The sequence below is a fragment of the Caretta caretta genome, chromosome 11 (assembly GCF_965140235.1).
Source record: "Caretta caretta isolate rCarCar2 chromosome 11, rCarCar1.hap1, whole genome shotgun sequence".
Classification (NCBI taxonomy): Eukaryota; Metazoa; Chordata; order Testudines; family Cheloniidae; genus Caretta; species Caretta caretta.
The window spans coordinates 31,356,656-31,383,882 of NC_134216.1; the positions used below are offsets into that span (position 1 = coordinate 31,356,656).

The following is a 27,227-nucleotide window of genomic DNA, read 5'->3' on the forward strand; positions in this document are numbered from 1 at the left end:
CCTGTCCAGCAGCCGCCGCTCTCCAGCTGCCCAGCTCTGAAAGCAGCACCGCCATCAGCAGCAGCGCAGCAGTAAGGGTAGGAGTAAGTGCAACCCTCCCCCCACAATAACCCTGTGGAACACCACCCCCCGCAGCTCCTTTGTGGGTCAGGATCCCTACAATTACAACACGCTGACATTTCAGATTTAAATAACTGAAATAATGGAATTTACCATTATTTAAATCATATGACCGTGAAATAGACCAAAATGGACCGTGAATTTGGTAGGGTTTGTTTATTTAGGATTCCTTGTTTATTTAGGATTCCTTGTTTATGCAAAAGTTTCAAAAAGCCATTTTTAAATCATATGTTCCCATGTCTACAGTTAAAGAACTTTAAATGCTCCTCCGCTCCTTTCGGCTTTTTCCTTATAGAACTATACCGTACCAAATCAAGACCCTGTCATGGCGCAGACTCCAAGGGACAAATTCTGCTTTCAGTCCACCTCATTAAGCCTTATTGAGTTCAGTGAGGTTGCCTCACTGTAACTGATGTTGGTATTGTGAAATAGGAACAAACAGCCAAATGCACTCCTCTAATATGTACTGCAAAGAAGAGCAAATGTGTGCTAAATATGTGAAATCTAGCCAAATCTAGCAACAAAAGGTGAACAGTTGCCTCTCCCGGTGTTGTCATCTCCTCCTTTGTTCTCTTTTTAGTTTAGATTCTGATTCGGCATGTGCAGCAGTGATTTTCCTCATCTACACGGATACTTTCCTGAATTGAGCCTTTGATCATAGGCTCTTTGGGGCAGTGAATCCATCTTCTGCACCGTAAAGTGTAATGTACATTTATGGTGCTATACGGGTGTTAATGGACAGCGCTGTGGAGTGGGGAGTTCCTGGGATATTATGGGATAGTCTCCAGGGTGAGTAGACCTACAGAGCAGCTTCTTTGCATGACTTGCTTCCTTGGGAACGTGGCAGTGAATTCACCAATATTTATGCTGTTCAGAACGGAAAGTTAATGCTGGTGTAAACCACAGCACTGCACCTCCTACTTTACCCTCACCCCTAGTCTGGCTGAAGGGCCTGGGAGAGTACAGTCCTAGGGTGGAAGCTACTGGCAGCCTGGCTGTGGTGTGAGCTATGCTACGGTACAGTGACAGCATTGGACACAGCATGGAGAGGAAGGCACAATGCATAGATGTCCTGAGATCTATGGATCCTTGACCAGTCTGAAGTTAGTGGACACATGCCCAGCCCCCTCAGCGACCACTAGCTTTTCCCCCATACTGTGATGGGTTTTCAGTGGTATGAAAGCTGTAGAGCCTTTGTCTTTGTTTTCCCCGTTTGCATCTTTGTGCAGGGACAGGGAAAATTTGGCTCATTCTTCTGAAAGTGTATGTCCATTTTTTTTGCCCTTCACTTCCTTTGACCCTATATAGAGCAGCTTTCTTCACCCTGCAGCTTGCTACACCCCACAATTCAAGTATATGAACAGTAGTTTCCAAGTTTTAAGCTAATCCATTTACTTCAAGTATATCTGCCTTCTGTAGTGAAGCAGGAGAAATACAAATACTCACTAACACACTGCAGCTGTACTTCTAATTGTTATCCTTTTGTTATCTATTCCTAATGAAGATAGACAGTGGTCAGATGCTGAATTTTTGCTACATTATCTAAATGAGACACTGAGCTATATTTATCCATTGATTTAGAGTTACACTGGAGATAAAATGTCCTTTTAATTTATTATTTACTGAAGGTCAGCCAGTGCGGTATTAACATTACCTTAGACAAGAAGAGTTAATGAAGGGTTAACTTTTAATACTCTAAGAAAGTGTTACGAAACTGGAACTAAAGTATTGCCTCTGGATAGGTTGCTGTATAAATGGTTAATATACAGAAGAACTCGGAAGGTAAGAGCTGCACAAAAAGTTTTCTGGGTAATGGACTGAAGTAGTTTCCTTATGTGAGGAGGTGTTGAGTTACAGCAGGAGGAATGAGAGCTGGGTGGAGAGAAAAAACATCTGATCTGCAACCTTTCCCTTCTCTTGGGGCAACATGTATAATAGTTAAACAAGAAAAGCAATGGGAATATAACGTGGAACTTGTATTTGTCGTTTCTTCAGTGACCTAACGCCTGTGTTTACTGTAGATTAAATGAAATGCTGCTGGATTAATCATGAAAAGCTGAGGAGTCGCAGATGCTCTGCTGTAAAATGCCACGCAGGCAAAGACTGACAGGCAGCAGGATCTGAGGTTTCCCCTGGATCACTAGTCAGACGTGTTCCAGGGAGCGGGAACTGCCGGCTCGCTAAGGTAAGAGGCCCAGGGGGGCAAGCGCAATAAAGAAGACAAACAAACTTTTAAAGATGAACAAGATCCGGAAGCTTTTCCGAGGTAGTGGGAGAGCTCTCGCGTTTATATTTGTTGCTTCTGTCATTTGGTTGATCTTTGACATGGCAGCTCTCAAGCTTTCATTCAGTGAGATCAACACCAAGGTTCTGAAAGATGAGATGATCAGGAGGGAAAGGGAAAGGTTCAAAGTTTGGCGAAACCTAGAGAAGACCCCTGAAGGCTCCAGAAGGGAACCAAAACCTCCCCCGAAAGGCTTTGAAAGGGGGAGATTTAGTAAGGAGAAATATAGAAATATAGAAGAGAAAATGGTAGAGGCTGAAAATGAAATAGACAAACAGAATGAAAAGAGAACACCAAAACCAACAGAAAAAAGAAGTATGGCCTATGAGAAAATGATTGTTCCATTTGGGACATTCTCACTGAAACTGCTGAGCCCCTATCCCTCTGTTCCCATGGAAAAGAAAGAGAGAAAAAAGCATGTAAAAGCTGTAAACTCCACAGACTTGCTGAGAACAAAGCAAACTGTTCCCAAAAGGCTTCAGCAGACCCCATTAGCTACAGCAACAGGGAGATCAGTAGTCAAATTAACACACAGCACAGCTACTGTAAGAAACAAAGTTGCAGCGAAAAAGAACCAACCTGTAACTAAGGCATCAAAGGGTATTGAGGGCAATTTAAAAATTGGGATTACAGAGAAAATCCCTTTGGCTCGATTAAAACAGGAATTGCAAACGGAGGCAAATCCCAAGGCACCTCAGAACAAACCGCCAGTACCAGATTTGCCAATTCCTGGGCAAATCATTCCTATAAAGCAAAACAGGATTGGGGTGAAAGCAATAGATGGCACCGAACACAAAGCAAACAAGAGTTTGGATGTACCTGTCAGCAAACTGGCTGCTGCAAACAGTGCTGAGAAAAAGGGATTGTCCACAAAGCTAACAGGACTGGGAAAGCTGCCAAAAGAAGACAAAACAAAAGCTGCTCATGAAAAGAAACTAACTTTCTCTGAAAATCAGTTTGTCTTTATTAGTAAAGAGGGGTTAAAAATCAACATCCCAACAACCCAGAATCTTGTAGCTGATTCTAAAAGAAATTTTACAGTGAGATTGAAAACGAGAAAAGAACAGCAAGTTATTAGCAACAAAAGTGAGGATGCCCCTAACGTGAACTCTGTAACCAAGACTGCTGAGCTTAATGGTCTAACTAAGAAAGCAATTTTGACTGAAGGTCCAGAGCTAACAAAAGTTTATGTCAGGTTAGCTGATAAGGAGCAATTAAGGAAAATAAATCGAAGCAGCTATACAGTCCATTTTACAAGGGACACTGGGATGCACAAAGTCTTAACAATTGATGTAACACTTTCCCCAAGAGATCCCAAAGCTCCCGGTCAATTTGGGCATCCTGCTGCAGTCCCTGATGATAAGCAAGAAGAAGCAAAAAGTAGATGGAAGGAAGGAAACTTCAATGTCTATCTGAGTGATTTGATCCCTGTAGACCGAGCCATTGAGGATACAAGGCCTGCTGGGTAAGATCTGTTTCCCCCTGCATAAATTATCTTAGACAAGTTTGAACTATGTATTGATCAAAAGGATTTGATCATGGTGTGCTTTCTGGAATGCTTTTAGCTTTTATATAAACGTCCCATAACTTCAAATAGTCAAGTGCTCTTTCAAAACTGCAGTGCACTATTAGTCCCATGAAAAGTATCAATAAAATATCTCTATATTTTCAGCTAATAGACCAATCACACTGTAGATAAAATTTTCAGAGGCACCTAAGGGAGTTAGGAGCCTCTACCTATTTTTAAAAGAGACTTAGGCACATAGAAACATAAATCCTGTTGACTTTCACTGTGCTTAAGTCACTTTTAAAAATAGGACTTGAGCACATTGGAACATTTTACCCAGTTTATCTAGTGTAATATCCAGCATTTAAGGGCATCATAAGCAAAATCAAATACATCTGTCATATGGATGTTTGATTCCCAAGTGAATTCTGTCACATAATTGGTCTAAGCACAGGACTGATAACTGGTAGCTCATGAGGGCTCATCCTTGTTCTGATATTGCCTCCCTGTCTGATCTTTTTATTTTCCTCAGTTTCCCAACATATATGATGGAGGTAATATTTTATACTCAGCTGTTACAAGTGCCTTGTAAGGATTAGTTGGCTGATATGTCTACTATGCTTTGAAGATGAAAACTAATATGTAAGTGCTAAACTAGTAGGATTATTAAATAGCAGTGTGCATACTCTACTTGACATATTGTTTGAGATATCCACTAGGTAATGCACCCTTGCCTAGGATTAATCTAAATGACCACTGAGTGGCACTCTTAGTCTAGTGAAGGACCCCTTGGCGCTCACTTTCTTGGTTATAGCCAAGGGCAATTCTGAAAGACAGAAGTTTGTGCATTTCAGGTTTAAATGCCTACACAGGGCGAAAATGTAGATTTTTGTTTTTAAAATTGTTGGCAGTGAAACCGAACATTTCCTTGAAATTTGCAGATGCTCCTGTAAATTTCATTTTTGTGCTCCAGATGCAAAAGTCCATGGTCCAAATACAGAGGTGATGTGTAAGTTACTTTGCTGGTCAGTAGGTTTGATAGAGTCTAATTGATTCTAAGGGACTCTGACTTAGTGAATTGTAATGTACACATAGAGGACCTGGAAGAAGGTGCAAGTTAAAGTTGGGGACTGAATTTAATCTGCTGCATACTTTTTTACATCTCCCTATTAGCTGCTTTTCTCACTGCAACCTTCTCTCCTAATCTCTTGGTTATTGTACATTACATTTTATTCTCCTGGGGGAATTCTGTGCCACTGCACAAGTGGAGAATTAACATTCTTTGCAGATTCCCTCTGCGGAATAATTGATTCTGACGGTGAGGCGAAGGGAAGCTGCAATTATACCTTCTGCCCACTGGGGCTGATGGGCACCAGAAGAGAGGACTGCTGGCTCATAGGCTGGAGCAGCCCGCTGTAGAGAGGGAGGGGGCAAAGGCTGCTTTCCTCACAATTCCCTGCCCACAGGGCTGCTGGAGGGGTCACACATACTGGGGTTCAGAAGGGCTAGCAGGGGGACGGACTGGGGCAGGGGCACAGGAGCTAGTGGGGTGACAATATTGAGCCTGGGGATGAATGTGTGTGGGGATACAAGGCCACATGGGGACAGGGACAGCTATGCTTGGCTGAGTGAGGGTACAGGGATACATAGGGACAGAGGGAAGTGGGGTACACGGCCACAGGGGAAATGTGCATATATGCCTGGCTGAATGGGGGTGCAGGGATACACGGGGACAGGACAGATGTGCCTGACTGATTGGGAGAGGGTAGGGGTCAGACAGGGTCTACATGAGGGAGGCTCCCCAACTCCCTAACAATCCCTCCCGCCCCCCAAAAAAACCCCCAAAAAACCTGTGCTATACTTCTCTGCCCCACTCCCAAGATTCCCAAGACCCCAGGTTCACTCCCAGGCTCCTTCCCAGCAATTACTTCCCTCTCCCTCAGCTCCTTCATTACCCCAACTCCCCTAAACCTTTGCACTGCTTCTGAGGGGTGCAGGAAATATGTTTCTGAGTAATAATTCATTTAAACTACAATACAAAGTCCCGTATTAATATGCCTAGTAAGGAATCTATTTGTCAAAAAGCATTTCCTGAATCTTTTTTGTTTTCTGTATTGTTACAGATATACTTGCTAAAAGGTATTCTGAAATAAATTACCAAAATAATTGAAACTGGCATGATTATATTGTGTTATTTTGACAAATAAAATATGAAGAATTTTGCAGAATTTTAAAATATTGTGCACAGAATTTTTAACTTTTTGGTGTAAAATTTTAGGTGCAGAATTCCCCCAGAAGTAAAACTGCATTACATTTAGACTCCCTGAGCTCTAGCCTGCTGCAACTTCATGTACTCACTGATTTCAGTAGCAGTTGCATGCATTTATAGCGGGATTCACTACTCCTCCCGAGTGCTACTTACAGCACTTTACACATCACTTCTGAAGTTGGCTCCATGATCAAAGGTAAATTGCTACAAAGTGTAACGTACCTTTGAAGTGATGAGACATTGGAAAAAACTATGATTGTTTTTCACTCTGTATTCTATGAAGCACAGCAAGGCAGGGAAACTGCAAGTGATATGAGGCAAACATAAAGAGCAAAGAGGCAACACTCATGTTTCATAGAACAAAGTTTTGTCTTGAAATAATTGTGAAGTGTCACCTGAAGGAAACAAAAGTCCCACAGAGACCAAAATCAGGATATTCTCCTTCCAATAGTATCAGTGCATGTAACAGGTATTTTATAGAACTGTAAGATACTTAGGTGATGAGTCAGAGCTCCCGGTAAGGCTAGAAAATGGGCATCTACCTTGTTATCACAGAAAACACCATGGCCAAACATGGGAGTGTTGTAGGCAACATAGCACCTAGGCAAACTGCCCATCTGATATTACAGCTTAGTATGGTATCTGAAAAGATAACAAAAACCATACTTGGCTATATGGAAAGTTGGCTGGAATATTTTGCTGGTAGCTTTTTCCATTTCTAGAGAGCAAAGATTTCCTCTTTGTTTAACTCATGGAGTATGTGGTTCCTAAGTTAAAATTTCCCATCAACATACTCTGCAATGCTTTTTAACCAGTGGTGTCTGATGTTGGGATAATAATTTGGGTGGAAAAAGAAGATGCAACCAAGCCCAAAAGTGTGTACCAACTGGGATAGGCCAGTTGCTAATTACAAATCCATAACCACTTAAGTGGATGCCTTTTTTTCAATCCACATCAGCCAGAACCAATCCAAATTCTTTGCTCACTGTCCATTGACAAGGAAGCAATACTGCATGCCCAGTTTTCAACCAGCTCCCAGTGCAATGAATGTATTAGAGAACCTGTTTGATAAATTTTTTTCTCTGAGATCTCCTAATCTTTCCCATTTACACCTCAGCTTCCCTTTTAAGCCATTCCTCAGTACTAAGCTAATGAACTGAACCCCAGTAACCAGGTAGGCTTTAGGAACTTGTTCCGTCAGTGACTTTTGTTTTTCTAGCCCTTAACACAATAAAAATAAAAACTCACTGAGGACCAAATCCACCCAGGTGCAGAAGTACACTGGAGGCCCCAAGTATAGAGGGACCAGCACAGGAATGGGAAAGATCCCAAGAATCCATGGAAAGAGAGATCTGGAATACACACAGTGGGATGGCCAGTGGATTTGCAAATGAAGTACTGGACAAAACCCATTTGTGGGAGTTGGCTAGCAGACAATGGATGCTACTGTACACAGACGTCATGGAAAGACTGCATAACTGGTCTCCATCTTCTCTGAACTTGGTGGGTAGGATTCCAATCCCCTTCCCCTAACTACCATTGTAGTCCCTCTGTGCACAGCTATTTACGTGGGCTTTGTCATTAACCTGGATTTGATCCTGAGCATGCCCAACCCAAAACAACCTCGCTTGGTAGAAGAGCATCATTTCCTACATTCCACTCTGCATCTTGGCAACCAGGTATACATGCTAGCAAAGCCATGCATCTCAGCCACCATTCTAGCAGCAAAAGACGACATTTTAGGGTACCAACAGTCTTTAATCATCTGGAGGTGTCACTAGACACACTTTTTGTCAGTGTGGATTGCATGCTCTGACTCCATTGTACTCTCAAACTCATGAATCAAGAGAACTGAGGTAACATTTTCAGAAGTGCCCAAGTGCCCAAGGCTGCTAGAGCCTACTAATTTTCAGGGCGTCTTAGGGTATGTCTACACTACAAAATTAGGTCAATTTTATAGAAGTCGATTTTTAGAAACCGATTTTATACAGTCGATTGCGTATGTCCACGCTAAGCGCATTAAGTTGGTGGAGTGTGTCCTCACTACCGTGGCTAGCATCGACTTACAGAGCAGTGCACTGTGGGTAGCTATCCCACAGTTCCTACAGTCTCTGCTGCCCATTGGAATACTGGGTTAAGCTCCCAATGCCTGATGGGGCAAAAACATTGTCACGGGTGGTTTTGGGTACATGTTATCAGGCCCCCCTCCCTTCCTCCCTCCATGAAAGCAACGGCAGACAATCGTTTCGTGCCTTTTTTCCTGGGTTACCCGTGCAGACACCATACCATGGCAAGCATGGAACCCGCTCAGCTCACCGTCACCGTACAGCTCCTGGGCACTGCTGGCAGACGCAGTACTGCATTGCTACACAGCAGCACCTCCTTGCCTTCGCAGCAAATGGTGCAGTAGGACCGATAGCCATCATACGTCTCCTGGGTGCTCCTGGCAGACCTCAGTGAGGTCAATCAGGGGTGCCTCAACAGACATGGCTATTCTCCTCTTAGAGCACCGAAGGGGAGCCAGAGACTCCAGGTCATTCTCTTCTTTAAGTTTCATCTCATGGAGATTCAGTCCTGCCTGGAATATCATGCGAGCTGGAGGCTTCTGCCTCAGGCTGCTCTCCCAGCCGGCAGCACTGCACGGTCGCATCTACCCCAGCCTACCCCTTGTTCCCATGGCTCATGAAGCCTGGACAGTAGTAAGGAGCATTTCAACTATAGGCTGAGCAAGTGCAGAATGGTGGTAGAATGTGCCTTTGGACGTTTAAAAACTCACTGGCGCTGTTTGCTGACTAGGTCAGACCTTAGCGCAACCAACATTCCCATTGTTATTGCTGCTTGCTGTGTGCTCAAAAAGATCTGTGAGAGTAAGGGGAAGACATTTATGGCGGGGTGGAAGGTTAAGGCAAATTGCCTAGCGTCCGATTTTGAGCAGCCACACACGAGGGCGCTTAGAAGAGCACAGCAAGGCACGCTGCACATCAGAGAGGCTTTGAAAACCAGTTTCATGATTGACCAGGCTTCGGTGTGACAGTTGTGTGTGTTTCTCTTTGATGCAAACCCGCCCCCTTTGTTGATTTTAATTCCCTGTAAGCCAACCACCCTGCCCCCTTCAAAATAAAGTAACTATTGTTTTGAAACCATGCATTCTTTCTTTATTAATTAAAAAAATGAGATAACAGACAAGGTAGCCCGGGTGGGGTGGGGGAGGAGGGAAGGACAAGGCTGCATTGCTTTTTGTAGCCACACTAAAAATCAAACTGTTTGAACAACAGCCTTCTGTTGCTTGGGCCATCCTCTGGAGTGGAGTGGCCTCTCCCTCCGCGTTCTTGGGTGTCTGGGTGAGGAGGCTATGGAACATGAGGAGGAGGGTAGGCGGTTATACAGTGGATGCAGCGGGGGTCTGTGCTCTTGTTGGCTTTCCTGCAGCTCCAACAGATGCTTCATCATGTCCATTTGCTCCCGCAACAGACACTTCATCATGTCTGTTTGCTCCCCCATTAGCCTCAGCATCGTGTCCTGCCCCCACTCATTGCGCTCACTTAATTCGTTTCCGGCCTCTGCCATTGAATGCCTCCATGCATTAAGCTGTGCCCTATCAGTGCGGGAGGACTGCATGAGCTTGGAAAACATGTCATTGCGAGTGCTTTTTTTTCGCCTTCTAATCTGCGATAACCTCAGGGACAGAGATGATAGGGGGAGCGTAGAAACATTCTACGCTCTATGATTCGGGGGGACTGTATCGTCACCTGTGCTGTTGAGTGCTGCTGAGTTCGCCACACTGACCAAACAGGAAATTAAATTCAAAAGTTCCCAGGGCTTTTCCTGTATACCTAGCTAGTGCATCGGAGTTGAAAGTGCTGTCCAGAGCAGTCACAATGGAGCACTCTGGGATAGCTCCTGGAGGCCAATACCGTCGATTTGCATCTGCACTACCCCAAATTCGATCCAGCAAGGTCAATTTTAGCGCTGTATCCTCATCGGGGAGGAGTATAGCAGTTGATTTTAGGAGCCCTTTAGGTTTATGGAACGGGCTTGGTTGTGTGGATGCAGTCATTTTTAAATTGACCTAACACGGCTAAATTCGACCTAATCCCGTAGTGTAGACCAGGCCTTAGGCTTCTAACTCACTTAGACACTTTAGAAAATGTTACCCCGAGCTAGGGGGCAGATGCAGGTCACCCTCATGGAAATGCAGAGACTTATTACTAGGGTGTCAGACCTTGGAGCCATGTTGATTTACAATGTCATTTAAGGTGAGTTGTTCAAAAGTGTTCACAGTTGGCTTCTCTCTGTTGCTATCTAAGTCAATAGTGAGCTGACTTCAAGGAAAGCAGAGTCAGGCCAACGCTGAGCACTTTTGAAAGTCCCACCTTTAAGCAACATTATTTGGCTCCTTTCATTTAGTTGTCATGTATGCATACAGTAGCTGACGGAAATTTTGAAATTAAGCTTCTTTAAATGTGTATCAATAGAAGGAACAATGGACCCAGCGGTCCCTGGGCAGGGAACTTATCCCTTTTCCTTGAGGCAAGAAACACTGATGCCATTCCTTAATTTAAGATTGCGCCTAACAGCTACTTTAAGTCCTTAGGAGCTGTTGCATCATCCACAGATTCATCTTTGCTAGAGGAATCCCCCACTACTTTCTAGATGCTTTGTGCTCCCTCAGAGGTGAGAAGAAGGCCCAGAGATCTGGACTAGAGATAATAAAATTGAGTAGTTTAAACATGGATTTAATATTCCTTTTTATATGTTACTCTCCTATTACCACCATCCTCAGTCCATTGAGTCTTGCTTGTGTCTTCATTGTAGGGCTACTTTTTTGCCCCTTAAATCCCTCTCTTTATAGTGAAAGCTTTCACTCTCAGCGTCTACCTTCTGCCTCCGCTGAGGTCACCAACAAAATCATACATGTCACAAAGTTTTTTTAAGAGCAGGGAAGGATTGAAAATTCTCTCTTCTCGCCCTGTGATAAATGCCTCTCCTGTAGTACATTCAGTAAGTGTTTTCCAGTTTGAGAGTCCTGAACTCACTTCCAATCCAAAACCTCCTACACTGCAGCAAGCTGCGTCATTGCCATGGGCCAATGTGTTGATGGTTTCCAACTAAAACATAACAAATATCAATATTTCCTTCTGGCTGATCCAGTGATGACTGGTGTCCTAAGATGAAGCCCCTGTAAATCTATTACAAAATCATTCTCGTGCTATAAAAGGGGGAGGAAAGATATACTTAAAGGAATGCTAGAGGGGCTGATCTGGATTTTTTGTAAAGCCAGTGCTAGAAAAGAAATCAAAACTGCACTTGCAATTAGCGAGATACAGATAGGCTCTGCAAATACTTCTTTATGGTCCACACTTCACTTTCTCTCTGAGATATGCAGATATGTGAGCCGTATCTGAGCCAATAAAAGTATAATTTGATGGCTTATATTTCCAAATATAAGAAAAAAATATGACTTTTCAAAATTATTTTGGCATACAGTGCTCTGGTGCCCGCTTGTTTTTAAAGGGAAAGTATAAAAACAAATGGTGCTCTTTGTTTTATGTTCCCCAAGAAGAGCATTATTCCTGTAGTATTCTCAATTAGCAGGTGGGTTAGTTGCTCGTCCTACATGTAAGAGGCCTACCCTGGAGGAAAACAGATCAAACCTTTGTCAGGCTACACTTTATCAATAGAGAGCAAGCAAGCCCCAATAATGCTAAGGTATTCTAGGCAAAAAATAATATAATTCTGGGAAGAGGAGTTTGTCAGTAAAATGCTCTGTACTCCTCAAGATCCACTTGAAGATACCAGAGCTTGGGGAGTGAATGTCCCCTTAAGGCACATATCAAAGCAGTAGTTGAATTGCAAATGGAAGATGAGAAAAGCTGCTCATCGACCTTTTGTTCAAGCACTGAAGACCCAGACTTGACCCAGCCATCACATTTTGACTGTAATGGAATAAGATGACAAATTCATAGAAATCGGAGAAATTTTATCACTCCCTCAAATCTGCTGATTTTCATCTTTCCCTGTTTGCTAGGCGAGTAGGCTACATTCAGACCCTCTGGATGGAGTCTGTTGATGAGCATTCAGCATTCACAGGCTGAGCTGGCGGGGGAGGAAGTTCAGGTGAAAAGGAAAGGCCTACATATTTTGACAAAAGACAGCAAATGCTTGATGGTTTTAGATTCTGAGATTGTTTGAGAAATGGAACCTCAAAGATAGTTGTGTGTGTGTTATGTGTGTACAGATTTAATTGCATTGATGTGAGGTTATGTATATTGTAATATCATCCCACCCCCTTGCGCCCTCAAGATTAATTCATTTTGGTCCACTCGAAACAGTTACGTTGGGTAAGTTTTCTTCTGCATCTGCATGTTTTGTGTATTGTTACTGTACTATGAACAGTCCTTTTTGGAAGTGATTATTTCCCTGTACCATTGGATTTTTTTTCCCTATACAGCTGATTTACATGCAGTTTGGAATATTAAGGAATTCAGAAAAAAGAAAAAGGAGTACTTGTGGCACCTTAGAGACTAACAAATTTATTTGAGCATAAGCTTTTGTGAGCTACAGCTCACTTCATCAGATGCATTCAGTGGAAAATACAGTGGGGAGATTTATATACATAGAGAACATGACACAATGGGTGTTACCATACACACTGTAACGAGAGTGATCACTTAAGGTGAGCTATTACCAGCAGGAGAGCAGGGGAGAGGGGGGAGAACCTTTTGTAGTGATAATCACTACCCCCCACCGTTCCTCAGACGTTCTTGTCAACTGCTGGAAATAGCCCACCTTGATTATCACTACTCAATGCTCAAATAAATTGGTTAGTCCCCAAGGTGCCACTAGTACTCCTTTTCTTTTTGCAAATACAGACTAATACGGCTGCTACTCTGAAACAAGGAATTCAGAGGCTCTGTGAATCCTCAGAATTTCTCTCAGTCTTTCTCCGCTTCCAGTTCAGTACAGCATTGTGCAAGTGCCAAGAAACTGACGCTCTGGAGAAACAGCAAGAACACTGCGCCCACCCTGCTTGTTCTGACCAGGCAGCAGTTCCTTAAACAGAAAAGTGGTGATACCAGTTCAGGCTGTAGACTGCATTTCTTTATGAGCAGCTGGGGACTGTGCTCTGGGGAGAGACACAGCAAGAGAGAAATGAAGGCATGCCAGCAATAAGGCAGCTTGAGCTATAAGACGAAAACATGCCAGAAACAGGGCAGCATGAGCTACACAATATCATGAGCAATAGAGAAAACATTAGGAACAAACACTGTAATAATGAGTACATTATTCTTGTTCTTAGGCCCTGATCCTGCAAAACCCGTAAGCACATATGAAACTTTGCTCACAAGAGAAGTCAATTGCAGTCAATAGGAACAGTCCCGTGAACAAAACTATGTATCTGCTTATTTGGGGGATCAGGGCCTTAGAGGATGTTTGTTAGCGAAAATGAGATAATTGAACAGTGGCTACTTTGCAGTAGATGCGGCCTCTGTGAGGTTTCAGAGTAACAGCCGTGTTAGTCTGTATTTGCAAAAAGAAAAGGAGTACTTGTGGCACCTTAGAGACTAACCAATTTATTTGAGCATAAGCTTTCGTGAGCTACAGCTCACTTCATCCGATGAAGTGAGCTGTAGCTCACGAAAGCTTATGCTCAAATAAATTGGTTAGTCTCTAAGGTGCCACAAGTACTCCTTCCCTCTGTGAGGTGTTACTACAGGCATAACACTCTGTAGGTGGGTACGAAGTAGGGCTGTGAGTGTGTGTGCATGCATGTCAGTGAGAGAGAGGATATCCTTGGCCTCTCTGCTGAGACTGCCCCCACTACAAGTAGCTATATATATCTTATAAAAATCATTCAATGCACCTGAACACTCATCTTTGTATCACTGGAATTTCCTTATTGGTGTTATATCTTTATTATTCAGAATACTTCAATCCACCCCACCGACCCACCTTATAAATCTCCAAGCTAAACACAAAACAAGCAGCCTTTCAAAGTTTTACCGAAACTTACAGAAGTTTAAATCCTCTGGCCTCCTGTACATTAAAAACATCACCTGCTGGATGCTGTTCATTTGTATTGTTGACATTTTAGGTGTTCAGAACAACTGGTGCACGATGACCTTCCGACTACCACGGTTATCATGTGTTTTGTGGATGAAGTGTGGTCCACTCTTCTACGCTCCGTTCACAGTGTCCTCAATCGATCTCCTCCTCACCTGATTAAAGAGATTATTCTGGTGGATGACTTCAGCACAAAAGGTAGGTGAAGCTTCCTTTAAATTCAGGAAATGAATGTGTCCCAGGGCTAAAGAGCAAATTGCTTCTCTGTATTTAAATTCTGTATAGGAGAAGAAATATTTTCTTCATTAACTTCAACTTGCCCCTGTGTTTTAATCACCAAGCTATGCCACCTTGTGCTGTAATCATAGTTTGAATGGATTCCCCCAGCCAGGATGAGGCCAATGTACTGCTTGGATAAGAGACTTCCAAGAAGTAGAGTGGATTATATGACAAATCAGGAGATGGCATGCTTCCTTCTGAATGAATATGAAACCAGTGCCCCATAGTGTTGCAAATACTGTGTTGCTTGAGGCTCCATCTTTCACAGGAGATGTAAAATAAGCGCCCCGACCCAAGATACTAAAACACTTTCATGACAGTTGGAGTGATAATCAGAGTGTCCTGGCCAAATTCAATTACATTTGGCCTACTTCAGTGGCCCTGGAATCTCAGCTAGATACAGTACTGTTCTTCATCTCTTAAGCTATTGTGCAGTATGAAAGCATCTAAATCAGGGGTGGGCAAACTTTTTGGCCCGAGGGCCACATCGGGGTTGCAAAACTGTATGGAGGGCTGGGTAGGGAAGGCTGTGCCTCCCCAAACAGCCTGGCCCCTGCCCCCATCCGTCCCCTCCCTGCCCCCTTCAGAACCCCTGACACATCCAATGTCCCCTGACCACCCCCTCCTGGGGTCCCCCGTCCCTAACCACCACCCCGGGATCCCATTCCCTATCAAACCCCCCTGCTCCCTGTCCCGTGACTGCCCCGACCCCCATCCATGCTGCCACCCCTTGACAGGCCCCCCGGGACTCCTGCACCTATCCAACCGCCCCCTGCTCCCTGTCCCCTGATCACCCCCCCCAGAACCTCCACCGCCTGCTCCCTGTCCCCTGACTGTACCCCAGGACCCCCTGCCCCTTATCCAATCCCCCCCTCCCCTTACCATGCTGCTCAAAGCAGCAGGAGCTCGCAGCCCCGCCGCCCGGCCAGAGCCAGCCACACAGCCACACTACCCGGAAGGAGCAGCGGCCAGAGCACTGGCGGCAAGGCAAGCTGAGGCTGCAGGGCAGGGGAGACAGCAGGGGAGGGGCTGGGGGCTAGCCTTCCCGGCTGGTGACCATAGTTTGCCCACCTCTGATCTAAATAGGCACTTACGTACAGTCAAGTTACATGCACAATCATAGTAATTGCAATGCCACTGAGTCTCTGCTTTTTAATACTTTGGTTCTCAGTGCTCCACAACAGAGTTCAGCCTTGAATAATTGAACAATGGGATAAGTCTTAGATTGTTAGCTCCCCATGGCAAGCCTTGTACCAAATCCAGATCAGGGCCCAATTGTGCTAGGTGCTGTACAAACAAAGACAGGATCCCCGTCCCAAAGAGTTTAAAACCTAAAAAGAGAAATGACATAAGGAGGATGAGACGGAAAGGACTTAATTCAGTAGATAAATGTTATAGACGTGCATTTATAAATAGATTTGTACACTATTTTCTAGCAAACTTCCCTTAACTTTTGCACTTTCCTTTGTATGGACTAACCAGCCAGTGGCATAATGAAAATACTGAGCATCTTGCAATAGAAATGTCACGGGCAGCGGTAAAGTAATGAGAACTGTTTTATGTGGTATTGTATTTCTAGGAGTGGCAGAAAAAGCAGAACTTCTCGTGTGTCCACAAAGTTTAAAAAACTCAAGCCAAGATTTTGAGTTGGCTTTTGAAATGTAAACAATTGTTTCCTTTGGAAAAGCAAAAAAGGGCATGTAAAATTCAGGAACCAAATCCTAAGGCTCTTTCTCAGGCAAACTTATATAAACAGGAATTGCCACAGTGAATTAGTTCAGTGGTCAATCTAGTGCAATACCTAGTCTGCAACAGTGGCCAGCTCTAGATGCTTCAGAGGAAGGTGTCAAACTCCACTGTAGAAACTCTCACTGAAGCTTTCTCTCTCTCTCTCAGATTTCACTCTGTCTTTACTCAGGCAAAGATCTGGCCCAATATATTTAACCCACACACGCCTGGGATTGCTACTAACTCATACATCTTTCTTTCTCACATTTTATTCTGAGCATTTTGTACAATAAAACCCACTCCCACAACAAAGTCAAACAAATATAAAGTGCCACATGAGAAATAATGACAAGCAATGCTGCATTCCTCACTCAATTTAAGACCAGATGGATTGTTTAACTGTAGCAATTAATATTAGCTGTTGGAATTTAACAGAAAATTTGCAAAGCACAGCAAAAAAAGTCAGTCACTCTATGAAAACCAACTTGAGAGCCAGTTTTTTAATGGGAATTATGGTGTTTTAAAGGAGAAAATTCTGGTTTTATAAGTTCTAAAGGAAATGTTAAGTATAAGCTTCAATGGGGAATGCCAGAGGTTGGCAGGGGACCAATGTCACACAGGCTGGGATTTTCAAACTGAGTAGCAATAGCCTAATTCTGCTGTCATTGACATTAATGAGAGTTTTACCTGCATTCACCTGCATAGGAGCAGAGTTTGGCTAATACTGAGAGCTTTCGAAAATCCCATCCATAGCATACATATTTTTGCCCTGTCCCTTCCAATTAGCAGTGTTCCAAACCTCCACAGAGCACAAACACATGATTCATACAGAGAGGCTTCCAAATAGTTTGGTGAGGGAGGAACCAGTGCTGCTAAAGGGCCTAATCTAATGCTCATTTAAGTCAAAGGGAATGTCTCCAAGTGAAAACAAACTAGTGTGTTTCATAGATGGTTTAAAACTTAGTGAGAGGGAACTTTTTTCACTGCTTTGTTATGGCTTTAAAAAGACAAGCCAATCATTTAAGAATTTGCTAATGTATCTCCTGTTTAGAATACCTCAAGGACAGCTTGGACAAATACATGTCACAGTTTCCAAAGGTTCAGCTCCTTCACCTCAAAGAAAGACATGGTTTAATACGAGCCAGACTAGCAGGGGCAGAGATTGCTAAAGGTAAGAGGAGAGTTATTTTTATTTGCCATTTTGGGCTTGTCTGAATAGGAGATTTATACTACAAAAATGTTACCCTTTATTACTCTGCTGTATATCATAGCACCTTGAACTAATATTAGAGAAAGCTCAATATTATTTGGCAAGTTTTGTCATTGTTTGGCAAAGAATTTTGCCAGTATTTGAGCAGCTTGCTTTATTGTACTACTCAGCCCATCACATATTTGGAAAATAAAGGAACATTTGCAGCATAAATTTATTTGACTTTTCTCTCCACCAGCTCTAAGTAACCAGATGATTTGAAATTAGACAGTAATAAGATAAAGGATTTGAGAAGGATTTGTGATGTAAAACAACAATTTTACTGAGCAGCTCAGAAGCTGGCTCCTTTCAGCTATAGTGAGTTACTGTGAGGCTCTGTATTTTAGAAATTCTAACATCCTTTTTGCAGAATATCTGTCTTTCCCTTGCCTCAGTTCTTGATGCTCATAGACCCATATTTTTTTGTCATTAAAATGTTTGCATTGCCCTGCACCAATGATGTCATATATTGAATTTTCTACTAACAGCCAATTTTGTCTGGTATGTCTTAAGTTTGCTTTCATTGTTTTGTTGGCTGGGAACTTGTTTGGATGGTAAGCAGAAAGGGGTGTACATTTTTCTGAGGCTGTTTGAAGGGAAGGTGTGTTCGGGGTCATGGGTCCTACCTTTTCTTCCACTTTGCCCAGGAAGCATTTTCCCCCTTACATTGTGCATTGAGTTAGGGAAGATTGCTCCTTTCCAGACTTATATTCTAGTTTTGCCTTCTCCACTAGGAGGTGCACTTTGAGTTCAAGATTCTGTCCCAGTGCTCATACCCACTCTGGAGGAAGCATGGAGGGGACATGTTGCAGTTAGAACCCACAGGAGAAATGACACCTCACTTAGCAAGAATTCCTCCTAGAGGCTTCTGGGAAGCACTCACTAAAGCAGCAGGGGGAGTTTGCTCCACTTTCTGCACCTGACCAGTTCTGTCTGCCAGTTAAGAGATGGAGCATATTCCAGCCACCTCTTTGTCCCTTATCACTCATCTCAGATGATTGGCATCTACAAGGGTTTTAGGAGAGAGTAGGGACCACGTCCTTCCCTTGGATTCTGGCTACCTCGCTGGCACACATTCCCCACCTGCTTATGCACCTGTACAGGGCTGGCCAGAATGTGGCATTTTGTGAGCAGGCAAACACTCTTTGCAAAACGTGTCTGGAAATCATAATTGAGGTCAAAATGTGTTCAGATTGGGGGCCCTACTTGGGCTCTTCCTAGGTGGGTTCATAGGAGTAGAGTATTATTGTTAGGGGCAGTAGTTGCTGGATGTGGACTTTACTGAACGTATTTCATTCTCAGAAATGAAATAATCCCCTCTTGGTTCTGCCTCTAGGTGATGTATTGACATTCTTAGATTCTCATGTGGAATGTAATGTAGGATGGTTGGAACCACTTCTGGAAAGAGTCCGTTTAAATAGAAAGAAAGTAGCGTGCCCAGTTATTGAAGTAATCAGTGACAAGGACATGAGGTAATTTCATTGTATGCCATATTGTATAATACAAGCAGCTTTCACAAAAAACACTTACAAATCACAAGTATCAAAAATATTAATTATGGGAAGACAAGCGACTTAACCTGCTAATTACTTTTCACAAATTATTTCACTCAAAGAATAAAGAAAAATGTACATGAACAAATATTAAAATACATACAGCTACCTCAGTTACTACAGTTTGCATTTACTGTTTGGTAGGTCATGAATGTTTAGTGCTCAAAGAAAATACATGAAGAAATCTTTGAGATTTTTGCTTTAATTATATAGACAATTTCATTTTCACTTATTCCTTTTGATTATGAGTCTGCTTAAAAACTTGATATTATAGCTTTCTTTTTCTGTATTTAGTTACATGACAGTGGATAACTTTCAGCGTGGGATTTTTACCTGGCCAATGAATTTTGGCTGGAGGCAGATTCCTCCAGAGGTCATTGAGAAAGATAAAATCAAGGAAACAGATATAATAAGGTAAGAGTATAAAATTAACACTTTGTGAGCAGAAATGCTCTTTCATCAGAACTTCAAACAACTAGTCTTTTTGGGGCCAAAAGTTCTCCTTTTACATAAATGGGCACAGAAAGGCCAACATCCAGAAAAATCTGTGCAATTAAGTTGTGTAGGAAGTTGCGCCACCTGATGTGTGCCGATCTGAGTCACAGAGAGCACAGCAGGCATTGCTCAAAATCCCAGGAGTCGTAAATATTTTGCTGGACGCTGCATGGCCTCAAGGGCTTCAACATAACAGGCAAGGGATTCCAGCACTGGCATAGCCAGAGATAAAGGTCATGTACTAGAACAATCACACTGCAACAGCAAATGGTCCCTTTATGTCAGAAGCCACACAAGCTTTTGCAATTAGGTGCACTTAAGATCAAAAGAACTGGACTGACTTTGCACCTATCCACCATAAATCATGTTGCATTTGTTGTCAGCACTTGAAGTTAGGGGGTGGGATTCCTCAGCCAGCAAAGTCCACTTTGTGCCACTCACTTTTCCTTTTGTGTAGGAAGAGGGAGGCGATGAATCAGGGTTGCAGCAGAGTGGACTAATTGGTGATGAGGGGCATGGTAGAATGGACCTCCACTCTACCCAATCCCCCACTAGCATAAGGACACAGAGGGACCTCACACCAGCAAATAGACTAGATTAGCTCCCAGCAGCTCTGACTTGTGAGCTGGACAGTGCAGGATCAGAGAGTCATAACTGGTTGCTACACCTCATCCCCCTTCACTGTGTTCAGAACTAAATGGGTGATGTGGAGTATCCAGCCCAGACTGTTTTAGGAGGTACCATACGGAGTAAGTGGTCTTTGTCTCTGATTCCTTCCATCTTTCTAGTGACTGTCTCTCCCATACAATGTTGTTTACACAGGATGAGAATCTGTATGGTGGCCTTTTCGGTTTATCTCCATTCTTTTTGTATTACCTTGCTACTTATCTCATGACTCTACTTTGCACCACTGATTAAAGCAGTTGGCCTCTAGACTCTAATAGGAAAAACACCCTCTAGAAATTTAATCTATAATTTGAACCCAAGATGATATTTCAGTTCCTCTGGCACCAACCTGGACAGACAGACAGACAAACAAAACTGATATCAGAAAATTACCTTAGTGGTTCATTAAAATTTTCAGCTTCTGTTCAGCCACTTTGCCAAAGCGTACTGTACTTTCTTCTAATCAAAGCTTTGCCTCATGTTTACTTTCCATCACACGCTTTTTAAACATTAGTATCCATTTTGTTAGCGTGCTTGCCCGTCTGCAGCAAGTTAACACACATGATGCTCTCACTGCCACCTGGTTAACTTCAGATTTTAAGCAGTGTACTTTAGCTTATTTTCATATCCAATGGGTCTCTCCATTTCTTCAAACTGATCTGTTTGCTCTCTATTCATTAACTATCTAGTGTCTTTTAGTTTCCATTTCTGTAAGTGAAAATTAACATAGGGTGTTACACTTAGCACCTGTCACAGGACAGCTGTGAGTCCATGATTTCCAGGCTATTCCTGTGTAGAGGTGCTGTGGCAGGTACATTTTTATTGTCCCACAGAGTACCAATCTAAGGTCTGTGGTTCATTCGTAGGTGTCCCGTAATGGCAGGTGGATTATTTTCTATTGATAAGAAGTATTTTTTTGAACTTGGAACATATGATCCTGGACTGGATGTTTGGGGAGGTGAAAATATGGAGATTTCATTCAAGGTATGCTGCTTTCCTAAGTAGTAATAATGTTACTGAATGTTTCTTTCTATCAATTTGAATCCTCGTAGCCTTTAAATGCTATTATCTCTGAATCTCATTTAGACCCCAATTCATATTCTTCAGTGCTTTGCTGAATCAGGGCCTCTACTAGTGGTTAAAGATGAACTTTGAACCCTCTTGATTTAAACAGTAACTCTTGCATTCACCTGTGTCAAAAGTAGAGTGTGTTGCAAAAGGGAACAACTTTGAAACCCGAGGCTCTCCTCCCTTTTCCAAAGATTATTGGGGAAATTACTTCCTTTTTGGCCTGGAACATAAACCACAAGCTATGCTCGTCATTTATTTATGATTTTTTGCTAATATAAGCCAGCTGTAGAATTATTGTTCAACTCAGCAATGCTTGGAGGATTGTTTATCAGTATTTTCAAGTTAGTCTGTGTGAATAATACATTTGACTTGATTTTTAACAAGACCTCTCCCTGACCTCCATTTTTGTGGCCACAGTTTTTTCCCTGAAAATAATTCCATCTATAACTCATGGTGAGCATGTTACAGATCCCCTTATATGCTGACCCCCAAAGGAAAGAAGTTGTTACAGTCAGCCAGCTCTTCAGCTCAAGCTGTAGCAGTTCACAATTTTATCTTGGGAGGTCCCTGGTTCAATTCCTGGTTTATCAGCCCAAGAAGCGTTTATCATATACCACCAATTAATTGCTCATGCAAACACTATCATTAAGGCATGTAAGTATTTGAATTGTAGAGATACTCAGATGTTATACAGAGACAAAGCAGGCCCAAGAAACCTTCATTTTCATCCCAGAACAGGGACCAGATACACCAACTACAGTCTCTGCTAGGCAAACCTCTCTAAATGGGTCAGGAAGAGGCAGGGCTTTGGCTGTGTGCCTCCTCCACACCAGCCTAGAAGTTGGTGAGATAGGCATACGCTGGTCCTCTCCCTAATGGATGGTGGAGTGGGTGTGGCCTGCCCATGTCCTGGGGAGCTCTGAAGGGATTGTACCTGATTGAGAGGATTCCCCCTACGGTAATACTGCTCCACAGTGCACCCAGCACAGACCATTTCCCATTGGGCTCTCTTCATTTGTACCGACACACAAGTGCAGGTTACACCCACAAAATTGTGCCTACAAAAATTGAAGCCACTTCTCAAAAATCAGATCTATTGTATACCAGAAGGTACCATTTACCAATATTTTTATCTAATCAAACTCTGACAGGTCTGGATGTGTGGAGGAGAAATTGAGATCATCCCATGCTCCAGAGTTGGACATATTTTCAGGAATGACAACCCGTACTCCTTCCCTAAAGACCGGATAAAAACAGTGGAGCGGAATTTGGCACGTGTTGCAGAGGTCTGGTTAGATGAGTACAAAGAATTGTTCTATGGACATGGTTACCACTTAATCCAGAAAAACCTGGATGTTGGAGACTTGACTCAACAAATAGAACTGCGGAAGAAGCTTAAGTGTAAAAACTTCAAGTGGTATCTGGAGAACATCTACCCAGACCTGGAAGCTCCTCTTGTTAAAGCCAGTGGGCTGGTATGCGAACTTTACAAGGGCAAATTACACCACAAATGCATGTTTACATATCTGTGTTAACCAGCCACTCTTCATTTAAACTTACTTTCTATGATTGGGCTGTGACACACAAGTTCAGTGACTCCTAGAGGTACAGAGGGCCTCATATGGTGTCCCACAGCCATGGTGAATTTCACCTTTACTGGAGATCATGGTTTAGGACAAAGTGATTTCATTATGTTGTAGTAATTCTCTTTGCTCTATGACAGGCGACAAATCTGAAGATATGGCCCCTTGGTTGGTATTTCTGTGCTTCTCTTTGCATTTTCTATTGGGTGACATTTCTGATAATGAAGTTTCCATCTTTTTTGCACTTCTCTTTTCCCCCCGCCAAAGACAAAATTTTACATTAACAAGCTTCTTCAGTGATAACTGACATGATAAATTACCCCATAGCAGTCAAGATAATAGTGAAACATCTGAGCAATTTACCTCATTTTTGGAGTTTATATTTCAGAAATCTTGTGACTACAGACAGATATGGTAGACGGAGAGATATATTATCTATAATCTCCAGGATTTTTAGGGCTTCAATAATTTATTCATGGGATCGATATAGTACATGAACAATGATTGTTTTGTACTGAGAGCCTGACACCACTAGAGTGCACTAGAAATCTATTTTTTCTCTTCTACAATAAAAACAGACTCATTTCTATTTTCAAACAAAAAGAACAGAAGTATCCTCCCAAGCAGTCATATCACATATTAAAGTGCAGCTAAAACCCAGTCTCCAGTACTTCTACAAATGCAACCAAGGTATAGTGGACAGAATACTTTCAGAAATATTTTGGGTTCAGTCCTGCGTTCCCTACCTACCCCAAATTCCCATTGATTTTAGTGGAAGTTGTGGTTGTGTAAGGAATGTAGCAGGATCAGGTTGCGTGTATTCTCTGAATTTACTTCCCTTTAACTTCCACTGGTGTTATATTCACACCATTCTGTGAACAATGTCATATGAGTCTCATTTTTACAATGTGCTAATTCACATATTCAGCATCTCTTTATGTTTACGTGTGTGTGTGTATATAACAAAATGTAGATTTTGATCTTGGTCCATATTTCCTCACCAAAGTTCAGGGCTGTTGGAAACATTTCTAAAAATACAGGCGCATAAAATAGTCCCTCCTGAGGCATCATGGACATGCTACTTCATTAAAAAAATCTGAATGTTAAGAACAAGTGACAGTGATCCCAGGTCACAAAAGTAAGGCACTTTGTTACCATATGTAGTTCTGTCAGCTTCTGAAAGTCTTTCTAGTTTTAACAAGAGCAGTACTCCTGAAAGTAATGGGTCAGATCCTCAGCTGTGCTTGTACGATGCTCCTGCCCTTAGCAGGCACATAAGTAGTGTTACGCCTGTTGGCACTAATGCTGGCTGTGGGGCAGTTCAGCCCCTCCCCCAGTACAGCTTTGATTTACCTTCTAGGCTATTCCAGCAGCCAGGAGCAGACATGGCCATACTCTGCACACCTCAGACATGCCTCCCAGACCACGGGCAGTGGCCGGGGTGGTAAAGAGCTGCTCTGCTGGCTATAAACTCCCAGATATTTTTCTACCCCAGGGAGTCAGTGAAGCTGGGCTGAGATTGCTTTACTTTAGCTGCGATGTGAACCATATTTTCCAATACAGTGATCAAATAGTAAAAATATTGGGGAATAGTTTTGTGAATTAAAAGGGCCAAATTTGTATTACTGTGATTTGTGAAGTCATGTGATTTATGAATGATCACTGAGCATTGTGTTCATAAATTCCAAAAGTTTCATATATTTTAAGACAAATAACTATTCACCTGAAAACTACAAAAGTTGGTTATTTATTTTCCTGTTTAAAAACATCCAGTCATCGGACAGAAACAATACCTTGTTGCTTAGATGAGCAGCTGCACAACACAAACAACAAGTACTGATTTCTGAAATAATCATTCAGAAGCTACCAATAGGATGAAGAATATTCATCAAAGCTACTTGGAAAATATTTTATGAAGAGCAGATTTACTTACAGAAATCAGGATTAGTTCATAAAAGGTTCAGTAATCTAAAAAGGGAGGAAAGCGGCTACATTTTTAGCTCAACCAGCTATAATTTTCAAATATTGCCATGATTATCTTAATGTACAATAAATATATCTCAATTAGGCCAACTCCTCATCTGCTATAAATCAGTATTGTTCCATTGACTTCCTGATATGTGAACTGAGGGCATTTGGTACCTGGCAGAATTCAGTCCAGTGTAAGCAGTGTTCTAATATAAACTTCAGAACGCATAAATGCCCTTAGAATGCACTCGTCTGGTCATTCAAACAACAGTACAAAAAAGCTTAGTGCAAGCCATAACTTCTCCAGAAGGTCATGCTAACAAGGTATCATGATGATGACTCCCTGGTGTAATGACAATTGTAGAGAAAACAGAGCAAAAAAGAGGCAGAATGAAGAGATACAAGACACCTGAGAGACGTGAGGCCACCTGTACCACAACAAAAACAAAGGAACATCTGGAAAGAGAAAATATTTAGACACTTAAAAAAATTCTCATTTGCATCTGCACTTTCTAACTAGCTATTCTCTGATAGACAATATTTTGTCACTCATTCTTTTTTCCCCCCCAATCTGATGCAAAAGTTTAAAAAGATAATCGTAAACCTTTTGGCTAAGTTGGAATTGAAATTCCTTCTTTCCAAAGTGTCGATATGTACACAACTGCTGCTGACTCCTGTATTACCATAAGTACCAATATACCCTTTCACTGACTGGATCAAGGGCAGCCAACCCTATCTGCGAGGGTTGAAGAGTTATCTTAGTGACATGACACAGATCACATTATATATAATAAAATTAAATATATATAAAAATCCACAAACAGTTTTCCCCTTGGGGAAAGAGAACAAAAGAAGAGAATTCATGACAGATATTAGTCATGTAATTTAATCCCCTGCGGGGAGATGCTCAGATGCAGCAGTGAAGGGTGCAGTATAATAGCCTGAATAGAATAGAAATGTATCCCGCCACTTGTGTCCTAAATCCATCACCAGTCAGAGGTCTGATGACAGCAGGTAGGCTTTTGCCAGCTATTATGTTTTTAGGGGGGAGGGTAGGGAGGAGGGTTTTGGACCTTCTAGTTAAAGTGTAGCTGCATGACTAGCTCAGAGCAGCTTTTAACTCTGAGTTATCTTTGGGTGGCCAAGATATCTCCAGTTATCTGATCTCCGATTTGATTGGCCAGGCAATCAAATTGTATGCATAAAGTCCATTTAAGAGGATTTTTCTCCTAACCTGCTGCTCATTTGGGTTGGTTAGACTGTGCTGCAGGAATGTGAGGGGATTTATAAATCGCTTTTCAATAACAGTTACAGCATATGAATCAGCAATAGGAAAGTTAGCTGTGCCTAACAAAAACCTTACTCTTGCTGCCTCCCGTGTTCCAGAAAAAGGCTAATGTAAAGCATCTCTTGGCAGACAAAAGAGTTTGAGCAGATATTATGGGCACCACTGACACCAGCAGAGAATATGGCCCATTATCTTTAGTTTGCCTAGATTACTCTATGTTTCTCTTATAGGGAGCATCCAGGAAAAGAGATAATGCTAACCACTTATTTCTGGAATAACTCCCTGTGTAGATAAGCCCTAAAAGATTCCTGAATAGCTATTCCTGGCTAAATCCATGTGTGGATGCTCTTGTCCACACATTGAGTTAATCAGTAACAGTTAATCTGCTTTAAATTCACACCCTATCTTATTCCAGATTAACTTTCATGTAGAGACAGACTCTTATGCTAATCAGAACTCCTTGTTATTTTTATGCAATTCAGAATGTAATACTCTTAAATATTAATATATTGGGTGACCTTGGGCAAGTCATTTTCCCGCTCTGTGCCTCAGTTACCCCAACTGTAAAATGGGAAGAATGATACTGACCTCTTTTGCAAAGGTCTTTGAGATCTGCTAATGAAAAGCACTACATAAGAGCTAGGTATTATTATAATTGTTCTGTTTTTGGTGTTCTGTCTCTTGCATTTTTGTGCCTCACTTGATGTTATTCCCTTTTCTGAATTTCCATTTTTAATTTTGTTCCCAGATTGTTAACATAGCCATGGCTAGATGCATTACTGTGGAAAACTCCACTCTGGCCTTTGAGACTTGTAACATTAGCAACAAGGTAAGATGCATTTGGGTTTGTATACTGGATGTCAAATAGTGTCAGTTTTATTGCTTATGCTAAAGAATCTCCCTACCTGCCACCTCAATGACTTGAACTCCATCTTGGAGGTTCATGTAATCCTTACTGCCAGGACACATTGCCAAAAGATGCCATCTGGTAAAACAAGAAATGAGTACTGGGCTATATTTGTAGAGGCAATAGCTAAGCAATGGAGCTTGCACCATTTCATGAAAGCTCCGAGACGCCCAAAACCAAAAAGTCTGCAATTGGC

At 42.3% G+C, this 27,227-nt stretch overlaps 1 protein-coding gene across 1 annotated transcript in view; it reads left to right on the plus strand.

Moving 5' to 3' along the window:
• Window positions 1-718: 718 nt before the first annotated feature.
• The window catches only part of GALNT5 (polypeptide N-acetylgalactosaminyltransferase 5), a 37,880-nt gene continuing 11,371 nt past the window's right edge, over window positions 719-27,227 (plus strand). Inside the window, exons 1-9 of the mRNA XM_075117846.1 lie at window positions 719-909; window positions 2,142-3,869; window positions 14,276-14,442; window positions 17,303-17,422; window positions 18,837-18,972; window positions 19,348-19,467; window positions 21,081-21,198; window positions 22,437-22,760; window positions 26,873-26,953. Coding sequence (XP_074973947.1) covers window positions 2,359-3,869; window positions 14,276-14,442; window positions 17,303-17,422; window positions 18,837-18,972; window positions 19,348-19,467; window positions 21,081-21,198; window positions 22,437-22,760; window positions 26,873-26,953 — 2,577 coding nt within the window. The 5' untranslated portion in view covers window positions 719-909; window positions 2,142-2,358. The remainder of the gene's footprint in view (window positions 910-2,141; window positions 3,870-14,275; window positions 14,443-17,302; window positions 17,423-18,836; window positions 18,973-19,347; window positions 19,468-21,080; window positions 21,199-22,436; window positions 22,761-26,872; window positions 26,954-27,227) is intronic.